The sequence below is a fragment of the Macrobrachium rosenbergii genome, chromosome 26, assembly GCF_040412425.1.
Source record: "Macrobrachium rosenbergii isolate ZJJX-2024 chromosome 26, ASM4041242v1, whole genome shotgun sequence".
Classification (NCBI taxonomy): Eukaryota; Metazoa; Arthropoda; class Malacostraca; order Decapoda; family Palaemonidae; genus Macrobrachium; species Macrobrachium rosenbergii.
The window spans coordinates 12,510,941-12,531,288 of NC_089766.1; the positions used below are offsets into that span (position 1 = coordinate 12,510,941).

The 20,348-nt window shown below is 41.9% G+C and overlaps 1 protein-coding gene across 1 annotated transcript in view; it reads left to right on the forward strand.

Moving 5' to 3' along the window:
• LOC136853052 (vesicle-associated membrane protein-associated protein A-like) overlaps positions 1-20,348 on the forward strand; it is a 41,947-nt gene that overhangs the window by 13,890 nt on the left and 7,709 nt on the right. Inside the window, exons 3-5 of the mRNA XM_067128280.1 lie at positions 16,361-16,546; positions 17,839-17,982; positions 18,322-18,420. Coding sequence (XP_066984381.1) covers positions 16,361-16,546; positions 17,839-17,982; positions 18,322-18,420 — 429 coding nt within the window. The remainder of the gene's footprint in view (positions 1-16,360; positions 16,547-17,838; positions 17,983-18,321; positions 18,421-20,348) is intronic.

Sequence of the window (20,348 nt, forward strand, 5' to 3'; positions counted from 1 at the left end):
ATTTTAGGTTGTATGGCTGGATTTTGGTGAAGTATTATCGCTAATTTGAGTAACCTTCAAGCTTTAATAGCTTTTAGGATAATTGTTTCTAGTTCTTTGGTTATTATTATGGTTCAAGTTCACTTTTTTTTTTTTTTTTTTTTTTTTTTTGTAGCGAAAGTTGCATGCCAGATTAATCAATCTTCTTATGATTCTCATTCAATTTGCAGTAAATCTAGGGAGCTAAATATAGTAGGGAGAAAACTTGTGCTAAATGTTATGTTTAGCAAGAGTAGAAGGTATTGAATCTCAACTAGACAAGTTAGAGAGGGATAGAAAGGAAAGTGGCCTCCAGAGCCGAGAAACGAGCTTCCCTTAGACTAGAATTCTACCCTAGCCTAGGTTAGAAGATATCTCTACTATTCCTTCTTCCCTCCATTCCTGCCCTTTTTTCTCCTCCTTCTAGCCCTCGTATTTTTAATCCACCTGCCCCCGAGCCTGGCTCCCTTGCTTCTGACCCTTGCCATTGCCAGTCTCGAGTCTAGGTTTAACAAGAAATTAACCTAGCAATGATACAGTGAAGCGGAGGAAGTGGCTGCTTGTTCCGCTGAGTCTCCTAGATGAAGGTCCCTGTCATATTCCTCTAAACATGGGAGGAGTCATAACAGAAGTCCAAGGGAGGTCGGTGGGTTTTGCCCACAGGTAGTTACCCCCTCAGTCAAACCTGTTGCTCATTCCCAGGTATTGGCAGACAGCCACTGGAAAGGCCTCTTGAGAGGAGAAAGTGTTGTGCAGGTGGAGGAGGTGGCTGCTCGTCCTGCTGATTTTCCTACACTAAGGTCCCTGTCATACTTCCTAAACCTGGGAGGAGTCATACCGGAGGTCCAATAGAGGTCTGTGGGGTTTGCCCATGGTTAGTTACCCCCTCAGTCAAGCCTGTTAATCGGTCTCAGGCTTTGACAGACAGCCATTGGAAAGACGTCTCCGTGGATGTGTGTCAGTTGTAGTCGGACTCTCAAGAATCCAGTCCGGACTTGGAGGCGCCGCATGCGCTTTCTGGATTTGTCTCATCCATTGAAGAGACAAGCAGGCGATGCTGGCCGCTCGTCTCCACTTCCCAGTTAATGGTTTAAGGAGCCGAGAGCAGTCCTCAACCTTCCTCCAATGCATGGGACAGTCCGGATTATTTCTCTCCTTAGCATACTTCTTTTGGGCACCAGTATTTGGCTCCAAGCTCCCAACAATCCCTTGCAGGTGCCCATAGTCTTCTTTCAAGTGCCCATCTCTTAACAAGCACTACTGCCTGTTTCTGAGCACCTGGCGCCAGCTCCCAAGTGCTCAGCACCAGTTGCCAAGCACCCAGCACCAACTCTTCAGTATTAATCTCCTGCTCAGAGTGCCAAGCGCCCATTTCTGACCACCGCTCACCTAGCCTATGCAGCTCTCCTTCAGTATTTGTGGGTGAGCTTTCCTACTCTTTGGCTCCTAGCCCCAGTCTCGCCTACCTTGACTTTCCTGATGAGGTGCCATCCAGATGACAGAACTAGGCTCCCCACATGGTGCTTTCCTCGTCTTCTAGGAAGGAACTCAGGAGATTGAAGTTTAGTTTTCGACTAAGAGCAAGTAAGGTAAGGCTTCTTTCGTTTTTCCTCCCGTGCACTTAATCCATTGGAGGATTTCTTTCCTACGCCACAGGGAAAGCTCCTTCTTCCCGACGCTCGGTGTTTTCGTTGGCGAAAATTGTTTTTTCGTTGGCAGAACTTGACCTCCTTGTCAAGACCTCTTTGAGTTTATTGAAGTTTTTAGTTTCTTGGACTGGATGGTGAGAGAGAGCTCTAGCCAAGAAGATTGAAGATTGCAATGGCTTGTGGAGACTTCACCTCAGACTGACTCTTGATTTGCAGCTAATTTCTCTTTGGGGGTTTTTGAAGGAAAGAGATTTTTGTTGCTCCTGTTCCACTAAAGGAGTCACTCAGACCCAGAAGTTGGACCTTCAGTAGAAGTCAACTTAGGATCTTCTGGCAATTCTTTCAAATGCCCCAAGGATTTGTCCGGATCTTCTGGCAATTCTTCCAAATGCCCTAAGGATTTGTCCACATTTTTTTCTAAGACAGTCTTTCCCCTCAAGCCACATCCCTTTCGTGAGAGCAAGTCCAGTCTAGGACTCGCTCCAATGTCCGCTTCTCGACTGGAAAGCTTCTGGGATGTGGTCGCCGAAAGAACAGACCTTCACATCAATATCAGAGAGCTGAAAGCTATTCATTTAGGGCTTCAGTGCTTCTCGACCCTAGTTTAGTTTACAACAAGACTGTGGCAGTCTGTTCAGACAATACCACAGCCCTAACGTACGAGGGTAAGTCAAAAAGTTCCAGGAAAAATGTTGAATGATGTATTTACACAGGAATGAAACAACCCAAATACTTGTAAACAATTATCTGTGATGTAGTGATCCATATAGACTTGATACCTCAGTCATCCTCTTGCTACCGTGGTGTTAACATCTGCTTCAGAAAAGTAACTTCTTGAACCCATGGAAAATAAAAATTTTGAGATGAGCTAACATCAAGTTCTGACCAAGCTTGATTGGAAACCAGGAAAAATTATTGAAGCTTTGCAACAAGTTTATGGAGATGATTCTCCATCTAAATCAGTTGTTTATGATTGGATAAAGCGATTTAAGGATGGTCAGGGAGGACCTCAAAGACAACCCAAGAGAGGGAAGACCATCGACTGCAAAAATGAAAGAATTGTGGCTTTGGTGCAGAATCTAGTGGATGAAGATCGTCGGATTACTATCGATATAGTAGCTAATGAAACTGGGATCTCCCATGGTTCCGCATTTTCAATTTTAAATGAAAATCTTGGTTTGAGTAAACTTTCAGCACGTTGGGTCCAAAAAGCGCTGGCCTGCTCAAGACCAACTGCATCAAAGAGCTGAACTTTTCTTGCAGTTTTAATGAAGATTGAATCAAATGAATCAGAGTTTTTGACCAGATTGTTTCTGGAGATGAAACTTGGATCCATCAATATGACCCAGAAAGTAAAATTCAATCAAAGCAATGGTTACCAAGAGTTTCAGCTGCACCAGTGAAGTTCAAAGTGGCGAGATCTGCAGAAAAGGTTATGGCAACAGTGTTTTGGGACTCCAAAGGAGTGATTTTGATTGATTTCCTTGAAGGACAAAAAACAATCACCGGGAACTACTACAAAGGTGTTTTGCAAAAACTGAAGACTGCATTGGCTAAAAACGTCGAGGAAAGTTGCACATCAGAGATTTTTGTTCCATCATGATAACGCTCCAGCACATTCATCAAGGGTTGCAAGAGAAGTCCACGGAAATTTAGGTGGGAAACTCTTCCACATCCTCCTTATAGTCCTGATCTTGCTCCTTCAGATTTTTTCCTGTTCCCAAAACTCAAGGAACACTTAAGAGGAGTCGGTTTGAATCTTTGGATGCTGCTAAACATGCAGTTTCAACATGGTTTAATAGAAAGGCCCCAAATTTCTACAAAGAAGGGTTGCAGAGGTGGAAACAGCGCCTTGAAAAGTGTATAGAGTTAGATGGTAGATATGTAGAAAAATGATGTTTGAATTTCCTTAAATAAAGAGTATATTGAATTTTTCCTGGAACTTTTTGACTTACCATCGTACATACAGAGCGAGGCAGCTCTCGCTTTTTCTCTGCCAGACAGCAATAGACCTTCTACTATGACAGATCAGATTGAGTGAGTCTAGTCACTTGATTTTTTTCAGGGCAAACTAAATTCTGATGGATGAGCTGAGCTGTTCAATAGTAGGTCCTTCCCACTGAGTGGACCTTGGATCCCCTGGTCTATCGGAATCTGCAATACTATGGGGCAAGCTGACATTGGACCTGTTTGCCACCTCAAGGAACCACTGCCTTCCTCTTTTTTGCTCTCAGGCCCCGGACCCTCTACCATGGGCAACAGATGCCATGCGGCAAGTTGGTCCCACTTGAAACAAGAACTATCAAGAGGAGCTCAAGTCCTTGCCCAAGAAATGAGGAAGAAGTCTCCATGCACAAGTGTGAGCCAGTCTTCTAGAGCTTTGGGAGAAGTGGAGTATCAGAGGGACAGAACAGTGGATTGTCAAGGTTCTGTGAGAGAGCTTCTCAATTACCTTCATGGAGAGCCTTCTACCTTCGTTTTGACAGCCTATTCAAGGCTGGGGAAAACATTTGGCCCTTTTGGAGGAGGTCCCTTCTCTCCTTTGAAAAAGAGTCATAGAAGAAGTGAAGGACAACAACTCAGAGGACCTCTACTACCGTCTGTTTGTGGTCCTTAAATCATCGGGTTTGGGAGATCAGTCCTCAGTGTAAGCACCCTCAGTCTCTTCGTCTGGCAGATGAAGTTCAGATGGAGACGAACCAGTTAGTCTTCTCATCCATTCACCAGGGCGATTGGATGATAACCTTGGATATGTAGGACGCATGCTTCCAATTTTCCTTTCATCCGGACTCCAGGAAGTATCTAAGGTTTGTCTTCCAGGACAAACACTAGGGCGCCCCACGTCAGCGTCTAAATGCCTGTCGCCTCTCGGAGTGCCCAGCGCCAGCTAATTCTCCAGTTTTGGGCTCTTTGCTTCGGCCTCTCTACAGCACCTAAAGTGTTCACTTGAGTCCTTGCTCCTGTAGCAAGTGACCTTTATTAGGCATTAACGTCAGTCTATGTCTAGACAACGTGCCTGTTCGATCTCCTTCGAAGGAAAGTGCACAAAGGACTTGTACATCTCCTCTCTCTCTCGAACTGGGAATTATCATCAACTTCAGAAGTCCCAGTTGGCCCCGTCGCAAGAGTTTCTATATGGGGATGAGTCTCAACTCTTAGACTTTTTGGGTTTTTCCATTTGCCAAGAGAATCACTAGCTGCCTTCAGATGGTCCACAATTTTCTAGCCCCTTCATCTTGCTCAGCCCATCAATGGATGATCCTACTGGAGACTCGTCCATCAAGACGTTCGTAAAGTTAGGCAACTTTTCATGAGAAGTTCTGCAATTCTTCCTCTAGGCCAACTGGGACAGGGATACAGGGACGGACACCTACGTGTTTCCCATAAACCCGTTAATCAAGTCGGACCTGAATGGTGGTGGTCCGAATGTAGACTTTAGAAAGGAAAGCCTTTCATCCTCTAAGCCCAGGCTTAGACTTCTATTCAGATTCCTTGGTTCTAGGTTGAGGAGTATTCTAGGGCTACGCCTTTCCGCTTTTTAACATGGTCAGGGAAGTGCTGAACAAGTCTTGGGCTCATCGCAGTGTTACTATGATTCTCGGCCCCATTCTGGCCCATGAAAGAAAGGGTCCAGGACAAGCTACGGTTGTGGATGGACTTTCCAAGTCATCTTCCCCTAAAAAACCATGTCTACTCAGACAACCTCACTTTAAGAGATACCAAAGGGTTGTCTGTTCTTGTCCTGACAGGCTTCGACTGTTGGAAGCTTGTTAGAGCGTAAGAGTTTTTAAGACACGCTGCAACACGTCTGTGACCCAATTGAGGATTTCCTTCTTTATCCAAGATCTAGGAATCTCTTGTCCTCCACCATTAAGGGGTTTCAAGCTGTGTTTAGCTCAGTGTGTAAACACGGGTCCTGAATCTTGTGTCAGTCCCAAATCTTAACGACCTCGTCAAGTTTTTGATACGTCTAAGCAGGAAAGGAAGATCCGGTCCCCTGGAACCTGGATGTAGTGTTGAAGTGGCTGATAGGTCCTACTTTTCAACCCTTTCGTTCCTCTTCTTGGGGAAACCTTACTCAGAAGACTCTCTTCCTCATGGCCTTGGCTACTGCTAACATATTAGCGAGTTCCGAAACATTGATACAGGTAAGTTTTTTCACAAGGAGATGCAGTTTGCTTCTTTACCCTTGGATTTTTAGCCAAGAATGAGGACCCTTCCAAGCCCTGGTCCCCTTTTTTCTCCATTAAGACCTTAATGGATACCTTGGCTCTGAGGAAGAAGGGACAGTTCTTTGTCCTGCTAGGGCTTTAACCCGTAGTGGACGGATTGAGCTTCAGTGTGAAGTAAAACAGGTTTGGGGAGGTGGACGGATTGAGCTTCAGTGTGAAGCAGGGCACCACTGTTATGGTAATAATGATTGAAACAAAGGTGCCAATACTTCTACATGCTATAAACTCACTAATGGCAACTTTTATACAGACGTGAGAATTAGGCCAGTATCAGTAATGCTTGTGACTTAAAACAGGGAAGGTACTTCATCTCTCTCTCACACGAGTCTTTTTGTAAATTTGCTTGTAAATATACTGAAGGGGTTGCTGTTGTTTTTTGTTTTTTTCTTTTACAATAGTATGTCAGTTGTAAATGTAATTTTACAAAGAAATTTGCAAAGAAATATTAGAAAAAGCATGTAAAAGTAAAAAAAGTACTGAATCTTCCTTCTCATAAATTTACGTGAATATTTTACAACAAATATGCAAAAAAATTTGTTACTGCTTTTATTTCTTATCTGTTTTGATATTGTGTGAGCAGTAATAATTTTACAAAATCCCAAAAACTTATTTATTAGAAAAAACATATATAAGTTGGTAAAATTTACAATTTTCTTGTAAATGAGGCCCTACAAAGGGGTTGTAAATAGTCATTTTAAACTTCTCGTGGAAGGTAGGGAAAATCTTTTAGAAATTTCTTATTTATACAGTGTGAATGTACATGTCATTCTCTTTCCTTTTTTTTTTTTTTTTTTTTTTTTTTTTTTTTGCGCGCCGACCTCAAAGTTTCCCCAGTCTGGGGTGCTGCACATTGATAAATTATGCCATCCCTTAAGGGTTCAGGTACAGGCAGTCCCTGGTTATCGGAGATCCAGTTTTTCGGCGCTAGTCTAGCAACAAAAATAAGCTATTTTTGGCTCTGATAATTGCGTATTGGTGCTGATACATACCTAACAGAGGTGCCGATAACCGAAAATCGACGCTGATAGGCACTGAAAATCGCCAAAAAGCGCCAGGAATTGCCGAAAGTCGCCAATTTTCGGCTATCAATAATTTTCATTTACCACCACACCATCGGAACGGAACCCCCTGCTGATGACCGGGGACTGCCTGTATTACCGGAGCAGGACCGAGAAGATCACAGGACCATCCAGTAACCTCTGATGTTCTGTCAAGAATCTGTCTCACCCTCCAACTAATAATGCATTGTCCTTCTTCTTCAGAGACTTAATTTCTGAGGCACACTCTCAGATCCTGGAGGGCATTTTGCCTACTTTTAAAGTGGAAGCTCAAGACGTCAGGACAGTCTTTACCTTATTAGCTTTCAGGCACATTTGTCACTCTCTTTCATTCTGCAGTTGACCTACTGGAAGTGTGAACCGATCTTTGCGGGTCACTATTTGAAAGAAGTTGAAACAGTGTTTGAAAATTGCAGCACCTTGGGCCCATTATCAGTGGCTGGCATGGTATTGGGTTAGGAAGCATAGGAATATCTCTTTTTTTTTTTTTTTTTTTTTTTTTTTTTTTTTTCTCTCTCTCTCTCTCTCTCTCTCTCTCTCTCTCTCTCTCTACTCTCTCCTACCGTCTTCGCCTTAAAGTAGGGTGTTGAACTTTCGGGAGCCGGGGGCCTACAGTGTACCAGGAGTGCCCACCAGTCTCAGTGAATGGGTTGTGGTGTTTTCAGTGTGGGTGAAAGAGTTGTCTGGTTGTTTTTATTGTACTGCACCCAGGACAAGGGCACTTGTTGATGCTTTATTAGCCATCGGACATATACTTTGCTGCAAAACTCCCACCTAAGTAAAGGTGCTCCATGGCTATACCGCCATGCCACTACTGGTGAAGATGAGCACCAACCAGAGGCATTAATTGCCTGTAGTAACTCTCTTACCAAATAAGGAAACGACAAGCATTGTCTTCAATGCTGGAATATGTTTATGCATCCCACCTACTGTCAATGTGGGATTCAGCTATGTTAATTACTTGGTAAGTTACTTTTTTTTTTTTTTTTTTTTTTTTTTTTATGATAATATAAGTTTTATATATACTTACCAAGTAATTACCGATTGGAGCCCTCCCTCCTCCTCTCTCATGGGCATAAGGACTCAAACAGAACAAGGTTTTCTGCTAAGGTTTTTCCAGTACTCCAGTTGGTGGGCAGGCTTGTCACCTACACTAAACTATCGAAGCACTACTGCGATTTTTAAATAAAGGCTGCCGTGCAAGTTAGAACGATAGCTATGTAATTACAGTACTTGGTAAGTATATGAAACTTAATTTTCAAACATCTAACTTCCCTGGTAGTTATATATATAGCTTAAGTCCCTGACGCCACGGCAGAATTTCAAAACTCGCGGCAATCGCCGATCGGTAGTCAGGTGAACCACCTGTGCGCCCTCCACCCAGGTACCTGGAACCATTCCAACTATTCCTCAGATCTTCCCTGCCGCTGTGTCGGTAACATCGATGGAATTTCGCCAAGTAGCCTGTGTTTTTCGCAACTTATTTTGGTGAAGTACACTTTGGCTTGGCTTTAAGCTTGTTCGCTTTTGGATTTTCTTATAACATATCTATCTTCATCGAGTGTGAAAATGTGTATGGGGATGCAAGCGGCTTGCTAAAGTCTCCTTGGATCCCCACTCAGTATGTCTGAAGAACGGGAATGGAAGACCGGCTCAGAAGAGCCAAGAGTACTGTATCTCACTCTTCTTGATATAACGGGGAATAGTTAATTCTTTTCCCCTTGCTAACTATCCTATTGACCCTTCTCCCGTAGTGGTAGTCTCTGAACCCCCTACTGAAACAGGTAAGGACCCAACACTTCATGTTTTTGTTGGCGGCCATTCAGACCCTGCCCCAACAGGTAAAATCCCTCTCAGAAGACAGGGATAATATGTGATCGACAATAAGAGATCTAAAAAATAAAAGTGTTAATATGTTGTTAGTGCAAGTGCAGTGGAGGGTGCGGCCGCTCGGTCCTGTTGCGCTCCTAGTCCTGGACCTCTTCCAAGCTCACCAACCCCTGTGAGAAGGAATGTCGAAAGACGAAGGGAGGCGAGAGGCTTTAGTTACCGAGCGGTCGTCCCCTCGAGCGTACCTGTTGACGCTTCCCAGGACGCTCACCCTCGCCATAGGAAAGGCGAGGTTAAAGTGTTTTTTCGTCCACCAGTTGCTGTACGTCAACCGGAGGAAACTTTTGACCGATGTCGCACAGGCGGCCAGTTCTCAAGTAACCTCTAGGTTTGGCGGGACAACGAATGTTAGAAGTCTGGACGCCAGGACTCCAGGAGGGAGTCAGGCGTCGAGAAACTGGACGCCAGGACATCAAGCGTCAAGAGGCTGGACGCCAGGACTTCGGGCGTCGAGGAGCTAGACGCCAGGACGTCGGGCTTCAAGAAGCTGGACGCCAGGACGTCAGGCGTCGAGAAACTGGACGCCAGGACATCAAGCGTCAAGAGGCTGGACGCCAGGACTTGGGCGTCGAGCTGAGCTGGACGCCAGGACGCCGGGCGAAAAAGAAGCTGGACTCCAGGACGCCAAGTGTCGGAAGTTAGACACCAGGATGTCAGGCGTCATTAAGCTGGACGCCAAGACATTAAGCTTTAAGAAAATGGATGCCAACACGCCAGGCGTCAAGAGACTGGACGCCAGGCGTCAAGATGATATTTTGAAAGACGTCTCTACTTCCGTCTTCGGAAAATCGGAAAAAGAGAACGATAATATCTTGTATTCTCCTGTGAATCCTATTGTTGAGATTTCCTTGTGAAGACAATATAAAAGGCCATCAGCTTTCATCAGACTTGAAAAGACTTATGAAACGATTTTCGGAAATTTTTCCAGAGAAATTTAACCTGACTGCTCCTCATTCCCCACCTTCAGAATTTACTCTTCTATGGCATGGTTTAGGCGTCTAAGAGGGCAGCATTTACTGAAGAATGGATACTTTGAAGGAGAAACAATGAAAGACAGCCTTTGTTTTTCCTCCAACCAAACTAGCTCAAGGTCTAGCTTTTAGTATCAAACTAGAGAATCGTTCGGCCTCGAAATACCTGCCCCTTCCCAGGAAGGAAGATGGAATTATTCAACACGACTGACACCGAATAACTCATATATCTGATGTCGTGTATGGATAAAGGACTCGGATATAGTTCCAACGAATCTACTGCATCTTTCTCAGCGGGAATCCTGAAGAAAAGAACCCATCTTTGCTTTGCTCTTTCCTGGCTAATGGGGTCACGCCCAATCAAAATCAGAACTGATTTATACCCCTTTTTTCCTCTCACCTCTTCTCTCAAGATTTGGTAAAGAGGACTTTTCATCCTTGGCCCAGAAAACCACGTAAGATTTAATATCTAAAAAACAGCAAGAAAAGTCCTACCAACGACTTTCATCGCTAAAAAGAGTAAGGCTGAGGCTCCTGTGTTTCAGGTATCTCAGCCCTTTCGTGGTCGGCCCTCCGATAGAGGTTCCTCTAGGGCGGGTAGATGAATGGCAACGAGAAGAGGCTCTACACTGGGAAGAAAGAGAACCTGCCTTTCTTTTCCTGCAGACTGAGGTAGGATCCAGACTGTCCAGCCTGAGGAGGCCCCCTATACTAACAAGACAATTAGACTTTTCTGCCAAATGCAACAACAGAACAAAGGCAAAGGCTTTATAGCAACAAGTGTCTATGATGTTGCAAAGGAGACCAGACAGAGAGTTCAAGATCCGAATTCCCCATGATTCTACATTCGGTTATTCCTGATCCCCAAATGCTTGGGGGGTTAGAGACCGGTGTTAGACGTGATTGCACTCAACTTTTCTGTGCAATAAACAAAGGTCGCTATTGAAACGACAAAATCGGTTCTAGCAGCGGTCGGACAGCATGACTGGATGGCCTCACTGGACCTCCAGGATGCGTATTTTTTACATCCCCATGCACCCGAACTCCAAGAATTTTCTGAAGTTCGTCCACGGGAAAGGTTTTCCAGTTTCGGTCTCTTTGTTTCAGCCTTAGCAGACGGGGATGACGTCTGGCTCTGGAGTCGAGATCTCTCAAGAGCAAGTTACCCAATATTGAGGGACGTCATGATAAAACTTCATAGACTTCAGGTTGTAGCCACTGGAGCAGCCCGAGCTCTTCCCTTCCAGCCCCAGGGTAGCTTTCCTACTAAGAACAAACGTAGACAGTCCTGTTCAGTCAGGATACCAGGCTGCAAGAGCTTAACGGACTCTGTGCTGCCTTTCGTATATCCTCCTCTTCCTCCTTAGGATTGGTACTGTCTGCTGAACCCTCTCCACGATCCATTATTGACTATGAGGAGGAAATAATTGCCGTAGCTGAGGCTTCCCCAACCTGTCCCCAACAGCAGGAAGCCCCACATATAGCTTTAATATAAAATATGCAGCGGACTTTGTCTTCCCTGGTACAAGCGTGACAACCAGGCAAAGAGAAGAAGGATAATAGACGTCCAACTAAAGCTTCTAGACATCCAGAAGTTTAAGACGCTGAACATAGTGAATGAAACTCTAGACGCTGGATGCAGTGGCGTCAAGCATCTAGGAGTGAAACATCATGACGACAAGCGTCAATGAACCCAAGACGTCAAGCGTCAAGGCATTGGACGTCAGGCTTCAAGATATTGGAAGTCAAGACGTGGAGGTAGCTCAGGACGCAAGTTGCACTGGCATCAAGCGTCTAACAAAGATTTTCACAAGGATGATTGCCAATGTAGCAGGTTTTTTCTTCACTCGAGAAACATCAGAATCTCCTTGTACTTAGAAGGCTGGTTCCTCAGAGCTCCTTCCCGCACACTCTGCCTGGAGGATCTTCAGACCACGATTTAGGTATAGAAGGAATTAGGTCTACTGATAAACAGATAGAAATCTCAGCTGATCCCATTTCAAAAGTTTCTATACCTTAGGATGAAGATTCAGAGTCAGGATTTTCGGATTTTCCGTCTATTGCAAGGACAGGACAAGCCTTAAGAAAATTTCAGGACTTTATAGACAGACATGCTCGGTGAAGGAATAGATGAGTCTGCTGGGGACCCTTTCTCGCTGATACGGTTGTCTCCTTAGGGAGGTTAATTCTATGCCCGTTACAGTTTCATCTAAATCAGAACTGGGACAAGGAAATAGATCTGAGACCAAGTGCATCCCCATTTCGGAACCAATAAGGACGTATTTACAGTGGTGGAACGACCCGTCAAGCTCCAGGAGGTTCCTTCTCTATATTAGAGGAACCCAGACCTAGTGTTGTTATCCACACGCCGGACTCAGTATGGGGAGCAACACTAGGGAAATAACAAGTCTCGGGCTCCTGGTCCAGAGAGCAGGAGAAGTTAAACATCAATTAGAAGGAACTAACTGCAATCCTTCTATCTCACAGGGTTCGAACACAGTGGAGAACAGAGAGGTGCAGGTCAACACCGACAACACGGCAGCGTTGACCTACATCAGCAAATAAAGGGCCACTCACTCCAGGTCTCTATACGAGACAACAAGAGAACCGCTTCTCTGGGCAAAAGAGAAGAATGTCAAACTAGTAACCCGCTTTATCCAAGGGGAGAAAAAATGTGAGGGCGAACATTCTGAGCAGGAAATCAAGTCCTCTCAACAGAATGGACGCTACATCAGGACGTGTGCAGTAGCATGTGGTGACTTTGGGGACTTCCTTGCATAGATCTCTTCGCCACAGCGCAAACGAAGAGGCTGGAAACTTACTGCTCTCCCGTACCAGATCCCGGGGCTATACACATAGACGCTTTCCTGGTGGACTGGTTCAACTTGGACGTGTATGCATTTCCCTCTTTCAAGATAATACACAGGGTACTGCAAAAAATTTGTTTCACACGAGGGTACCAGATTGACCATTGTGACCCTTTACTGGCCGACAAAAGATTGTTTCACAGAGGTTCTGGAATGGATAGTGGACATCCCGAGGAGCCTACATCAGAGAGTAGGTCTACTCAAACAACCTCACTTGGAAAGATATCACCAAAACCCCTAAGCATTACAAGTAACTGCCTTCAGACTATCAAAAAACTTACAAGGGCTACAGGTTTTTTCGAAAGAGCGGTTGGTGCTATAGAAAGAGTAAGGGAGGTCATCCACCATGAGGGTATACAAATCCAAGTGGGAGATATTTAGAGGATGGTACAAGAGCAACCATGTGTCCTCTTCCAGTACCTCTGTAACTCAAATTGTGGACTTCTTTCTACACCATAAGAGGAAGCTTAATTTTTTCCTACCTCTACCATTAAGGGTTATAGGAGCATGATGGCAGCAGTTTTTTAGACATAAAAACTTAAACCTATAAAACAATAAGAATCTCCAGGACCTACTCAGATTCTTCTAAACTGCTGAGGAGAGAGTACAGAACTCACCAGCATGGAACCTAGACATGGTCCTGAGGTTCCTCATGGGGAGTAAGCTCGATCCCTTACAGAGAACATTTTTTAAGAAGACCTCATCTTGACAACTCTTTTCTTGTTCAGTTTGGCCACAGCTTAAAAAAAGAGTTAGTGAGATACATGCTCTCAGCGAGAATATGGACTTTAGACAAGACAAGGCAATCTGCTCACTGCAACTAGGATTCCTTGCAAAAAATGAATACTCATCACAACCCTGACACAGAACGTTCGAGATTCCAAATCTAACGGACATTACAGGGTATAAGGCAGAGAAAGTCATATTCCAGTTAAGGACTCTAAGGCACTACCTGGACAGGACAAAGGACTTAAGAAGGAATTCAGAAGGGCTTTGGTGCTCAGTCAAAAAGCTCTCTGTACAGGTGTCGAAGAATGCTCTGTCTTATTTTATCAAGCAGTTGATAAAAGAAGCTCATATGAAAGGTAGCGATTTGGACATAAGATTCTGAAAGTAAAAACGCACGAGTTCAGGGCAGTTGCAACCTCTGTAGTACTTAAACAGAACAGGTCCCGGCAGAGTATCTTGGACACGACCTTCTGGAGAAACAAGTCAGTATTTACCTCTCACTGTCTAAAAACGAGTCCAAACATTATACGAAGACTGCTATACGCTGGGTCCGTTTATAGCATTTACTAGTGGGAGAGGGTAATACCCCTACAATCCCATAAACCAATACCCTTTTTTCTTACTTTAGGATGGAGAATTTTTTTATGGTTGTTTGTGAAGACTGGACACAGTCTTCCGCATTCATTGGTTTGAAAGTTCCTTGGAAGCGCCTGGAACTAGGGTATCGAGAGGAGGTCTAGTCACATAGAGGTTATACACCGGTTGACAGCCCCTAGAGATTTTTCAGCCCCCTGGGTGGATTGCTGGATCTCTTAAGGAATGCAGACATAATGAGGGCGAGTTCATTGAAGTCAGCTTCCTTAATCCAATTCCATAAAACAATACCTTTTGTTCTTGCCTTGGAATGGTTGAATTTTATGGTTGTTTGTGACGGAACAAGGGTATTGAAGAGGAGGTCTAGTCACATAGAGGTTATACACGGTTGACAGCCCCTAGAGATTTTTCAGCCCCTGGGTGGATCGCTGGATCTCTTAAGGAATGCAGACATAATGAGGGCGAGTTCATTGAAGTCAGTTTCCTTAATCCAATTCCATAAAACAATACCTTTGTTCTTGCCTTGGAATGGTTGAAATTTTATGGTTGTTTGTGAGGATTGGGCACAGTCTTCCACAATCATTGGGATGAAAGTTCCTTGGTAGCGCCCAGAACAAGGGTATTGAGAGGAGGTCTAGTCACATAAAGGTTATACACCGGTTGACAGCCCCTAGAGATTTTTCAGCCCCCTGGGTGGATCGCTGGATCTCTTAAGGAATGCAGACATAATGAGAAATATTGAAGTCAGCTTCCTTAACAGGTAGGAACCTAGAATTGTTTTGCAACTTTAATTATAATTCCAACGATGTTAGCTGTCTCTGACCCTCCACCAAAGGTGTCAATCAGCTATATATATAACTACCAGGGAAGTTAGATGTTTGAAAATGTTATTTTCATAATAAAATAAATTTTTGAACATACTTACCTGGTAGTTATATATAATTATATTCCACCCTCCTCCCCTCTAGAGACTAGGGGCATGGAAGATCTGAGGAATAGTTGGAATGGTTCCAGGTACCTGGGTAGAGGGCGCACAGGTGGTTCACCTGACTACCGATCGGCGATTGCCGCGAGTTTTGAAATTCTGCCGTGACGTCAGGGACTTAAGCTATATATATAACTACCAGGTAAGTATGTTCAAAAATTTATTTTATTATGAAAATAACATTTTATCATGAATATGACATTTTCAGAGGTAATACAGTTAGATGAAAAACCCTTGTAAATCATAACATTCAAATTTTAGATCAGCTGTAATTAAAGATAACTTGAGATATAAAAAGTATACAAAGATACTTCTCAAGTAATAAGACACATTTTCAAGTTTAGGTTTGATATGAAAATGATTATAGATACTTGAATGAGACCACCTAGTCACATCCTTAGACTCAGAAAATTGGACTAAGGTCAAATTAAATTAGTGGGACTTCCAGGTGAGAGGAGACCAAAAGGAGGGATTGAAAAGGAAATGGCAGTAAGCATTGCACCTGGGGCTGGAGGTTTTGCTGTTGAGAACCTTTTGTACCATTTACAGTAAGCTACATGAGGCACACGAAGTGGTACCCCTGAAGAATATAAAAGTGATAGTTGCAAATGTTTCATGTTGTTGAAAATTACTTGATTTCTGTATAAGTTGTGTGAAATCTAGTTACCCAAGAGATGTTTCCTTCTTTGGTGGGATAATTTACTACAATATTCCCCATCACTCATGCCTTGCACTCTAGGCATTACATAAGGTTCTTTGCAGCATCCCTTCAGTCCCTACCTGCAACCCCTTTCATTCCTTTTACTCTACCTCTGTTCATAATTCTTTCTTTCATCTTACATTGCCAATTCAAACAGTTGTTTCATATTGCAACTGCGAGGCATTACAGTACTCCTGTTGCTCCTTTATAACCTTCTTTACTCTGTTTCCCTTTCAGCGCTGAATGACCTCAGGTCCCAGCGCTTGGCCATTGGCCTAAATTTTATATTCTATTCCGGAAAAACCTTTTCTACTCTTGTCTAATAGAAATAAATAATAGCTGAGTTAATGTATGAAAAATTAATTTGCACATTTGAGAACATTGTAAATTTTATTTTTCCAGTGTTTAGGTATTGGACATGTAGCTTATATATCAATATACTTTTTTCTTAGAGCTTTATAAATGCAGAGCAAGGCATAGTGAATGCTGGTTTTCATGTGCTTATTTATGGCTACATTCCATTAGGATGTTACACAATTTTTCTCGGGGTTATTGCTTGTATGTCATTTTTATTTGAGAGTCAGTTTTCATCATTAGTTTACTGTAGAGAACTGGATATTAAACTACAAATATCTTGCTGTATTCTGATAACTTTTTGGATCCACAGGTGAAAACTACAGCACCACGACGGTACTGCGTACGGCCAAATTCTGGTTTGGTGGAGCCCCATGGGGCAGTTAGCGTTGCGGTTATGCTTCAGCCTTTCGATTATGATCCACATGAGAAGAACAAACACAAGTTTATGGTGCAAAGTCTGTTTGCCCCAGAGGGAGAAGTTAATTTAGATGGGCTGGTAAGTTCAAAACTGTATTATCAGTGTGTTCTTAGGTGTGTTTAAATGAGAGGTTTATCACATCCTGGGGTTTGTATAGCCTCATTATTGAAGTATCCATTTTTGTAAGAAAAGTTTGTGCTGTTCCTGGCTCCTCAAGCTTTTTATTTTATATATATATATATTATTTTACAAGCAGTACTGTTTGTCAGAATTTAGTTAAAAATTACTTTCTCTAGTATTACTCATTACAAGTGCATAATCTTGAGACAAACCAAAGAATTGGATGCCCATAGGTGAAACGAATAATGATCTAATCAGCATGATACTGTATATAAATTTACTAATAGTTGTTCAGTAAAGAGGTTATTATCAAATGTATGTAATGATTTTGTTTTCGGTTACCTCTGGGCTTTTAAAAAATGGAAAGAGCTCAAATAGAGAATCATTTCGTTTTGTTAGTGGTAAACCTCCCATCCCCAATCACTTAATAATCCATTAAAAATTTTCATTTAATGATAGCAATCACTTAAGTATTTTGTTAGTTGGATGTATGACTGTAACTGCTACAGGTGTCTTGTTTTTAAAGCCGACATCTATGCTATAAATAAAGGCCAAAAGCAGGTGTCAGAATACTAAGTAATCCGTAGGACCTAAGATGAGATGTTGTTAGGCTCAGAGAGAATGTGAACAGCAGTAACTTTGCTGCCCGTTACACAAAAAACTGTAATTTGACAACCAGCACTTACCCTTCAACTTGAAAGATATGAAATGTAAAAAGAACCCTATAGTTTAGCTCAGGGACATTGCCACATAGAAGTCAGTTTAAATGAATCTTGTCTCAAATTAAGATTACATAATTAGATCAGAGATTTTGGTTATTGCATGTCATGATACAATTTTGGGCAGTTGTTCTGTTTAGAAGAGTGTATGTAATATTTAAGTGTGCTCTTTTATTGTATTTTACTATCCAGGGTACAGAAAGGAGGGGCGTGGTTTTGCTTGGTTGAAATCGGCTTTTGGCTTTGTCAGTGGAACGATTTAAGTTGTAAAGGGTATTCCAGATGGGTTTTCATGTTTCTGTAAAGTCATTTTAAATAATCCCCTAACCTCCAAGTCATCATTAGAGTGCATAGTTTTTAACCAAGAAATAACCATTTTATATCCTCCGAGTGAGGTTGGCAGATGGGGTTGAATTCTTAGATCTATGTTGGGATTTTTGCTAAGTGTTGATGGTGACATATATTGAATGTTTTCTTGATAAGTTCACTAATACACATAGTGATTTTGATTAATGAGGTTAATCGTTTCAGTTTAAAGAAGCTGATCAGAGCCAGTTGATGGACTCCAAACTTAGGTGTGTATTTGAGTTGCCAATGGATACTCCACAACAGAATAATCTTGATGCATTGCCCACGCCACAGCCACAAGTCGAAGTTCCCAAACCATCGCCAAAGGTTTGTTGTCTTTGTTCTCTGCTGAATCGCTGTGTGTTTTCCAAAATGGAAAAAACTGTTACTTAGTGAAAAATGATACTTTGAAAATTTTATACTTAGTGTTCACTTGTATAAACTTGTAACTGGTCATTGAGTTTTCATGTATTTAATCACCAGTGTAGGATCCAGTTTTTCTCTCTTTGTTCTCATTAGCTAATGATATTAAGAGTCAAGTGTGTCTACAGCAGTAAAGAAGTTAGGTATCATCTAAAGACCTTTTAAAAAATTTTGTTTGTACACAAGATGTTAAGTGAATGTGTAGTGTGTATTTATTTTATTTATGCCAATTTTATGTTTTAGGCTAATAACATTGAGGCAGAGCTCAAGAAGGCAGGTGAAGAAATCAAAAGGCTTCGGGAAGAAATAAGTTCGCTTCGTCAAGATAACCTTCAGCTAAAGGTAAGGCATCCAGAACCCTATTTTTCTTTTCAGTGGGTAATACCATTATTACTATTTTTGTTGTTATTATTGTGTCTATATTGCCTTTGAAGTTTTACATTAACAAGTGGTGGTATACGGACTTGAATTGGCCAGCCACTTTGTTACAGGCACCAGTGATTTTACTGCTCTTAAATGCTTAGTGTTGATATTTTTGACGGGAAATCTTTGCACTATTTAAAAATTTGAGAAAGTTCTTGCCATGAGTGGCTAATTTTAAAATGGTATTTTTGCCATTTGAAAAATATTGGTGGTCAGTTCAGTGGCCTAAACCAAAATTCTTTGCATATTTTGATGGAAAACTTTGACTTGTAAGAGTTTTGGCTGAGTTATGGCAAAAAAGAAAAGTTGAATTTTGTCAGCCTCTTCTCCATCTTATTGGGCTGTTTTCTCCAACAGGTCGAGTATAGCAAGGCTATGGATAAATAGAAAACTTTCTCTCAAGTATTCTATATTCTAAAGTTTTTGTTTGATTTCCTTTTTGTGATTGCTAATGCTGTCAACCATATACCTTATTCCATTCTTTTATTGGAATATATATGAAACACTACTTATCCATATATTGCCTGTGGTAACACTGTATGGGTATATTTTACTAAAATACCTAAATCAGCATTACAGCTTTTTGTCTGTCAGTGCATTAACCACTTTGATGGTAGGTAATGTAATAGGTTCTCTAGTAGCTCTTGAAATTATGGTGTAATGATTTCGGTATATATTTTGAAATTTCTGATTCTCATGTCTGGTATTAGATAATAGGGTCTGCAAATACAAACGCCATCAAGAATGTTGGTGTCCGTTTTTTTTTTTAAGACATATCAAGAGAAAACTGAAATAATTTTTTACAGTCATAATTATACAGGAATTACACGCTTGATTTGGTAGCTTAGGTTTTCAAGGGCCTACATGTTTGTTGATGTTGAGGTTATCATGCACCATCAGTTTTCTTTGTTGATTTATGAAATAATTTAGAGACTTGAGGATATTGAATATAGAAATATAGAAGTGAATGAAATTTTTACGCTAAGAACAGACTGCAGTCATTTCTGATAAAGCCTTGAAGTGGTTAATAATGTCTTTGAAAAAACTATAAAAAATGTAAAATGCCAGCCTGTTTTGAGTACTTTATTTAAAACAAGTTAGAAAGAAGAAAATGTAGTTGCACATGGGTGTCATTAAAATTAAAACACTATTGTATGCCTGTATGAGTAGGCTGTGTGTGTTGATCTTGTCTGAACGTGTTTTGTGCTTTGATAATGTACTAAGATATTTATAACTAACTCAGCTGGACAGACATACTGACAGATGAATACCACTTATTCATTTATTATTGTACAAAAGCATTTTAGGTTTGAAGAAAGCACACGGTCTCTCTCTCTCTCTCTCTCTCTCTCTCTCTCTCTCTCTCTCTCTCTCTCTCTCTCTCTCTCTCTCTCTCTCTCTCTCTCTCTCTCTGTGGGTAGTGAAACCTTATCAACTTATTAACATCCAACTAGTAGTAGTAATCTCTCGACCAACCAGCTTGGCTCTGTACATGGCCAGTCAAGCATTGTCAGTAATCAGAAGGCACATGTGGGCCAGAAACATCAGTAGTATTTATCTTGACTGCTTAATGATTTCCTTTCAAGTCAGATGCTTCAAGTTTTGGCCAATGGAGCAAAATCCAAACCTGCCTGTGTCCTATCAGGTGTCCCGTAAGATTAGTCCTCACTACTGTTCTCTGTATTATCATGATCTTAGATATTAAGGAGGAACTGTGTAGCATGTAAGTTTATTTGCTGATGATTGTCAAGATATTAAGGAGGAACTGTGTAGCATGTAAGTTTATTTGCTGATGATTGTCATGTTTCAGCAGTAGATAAAGGAAACTGTTGATAGTTTCGAAATAA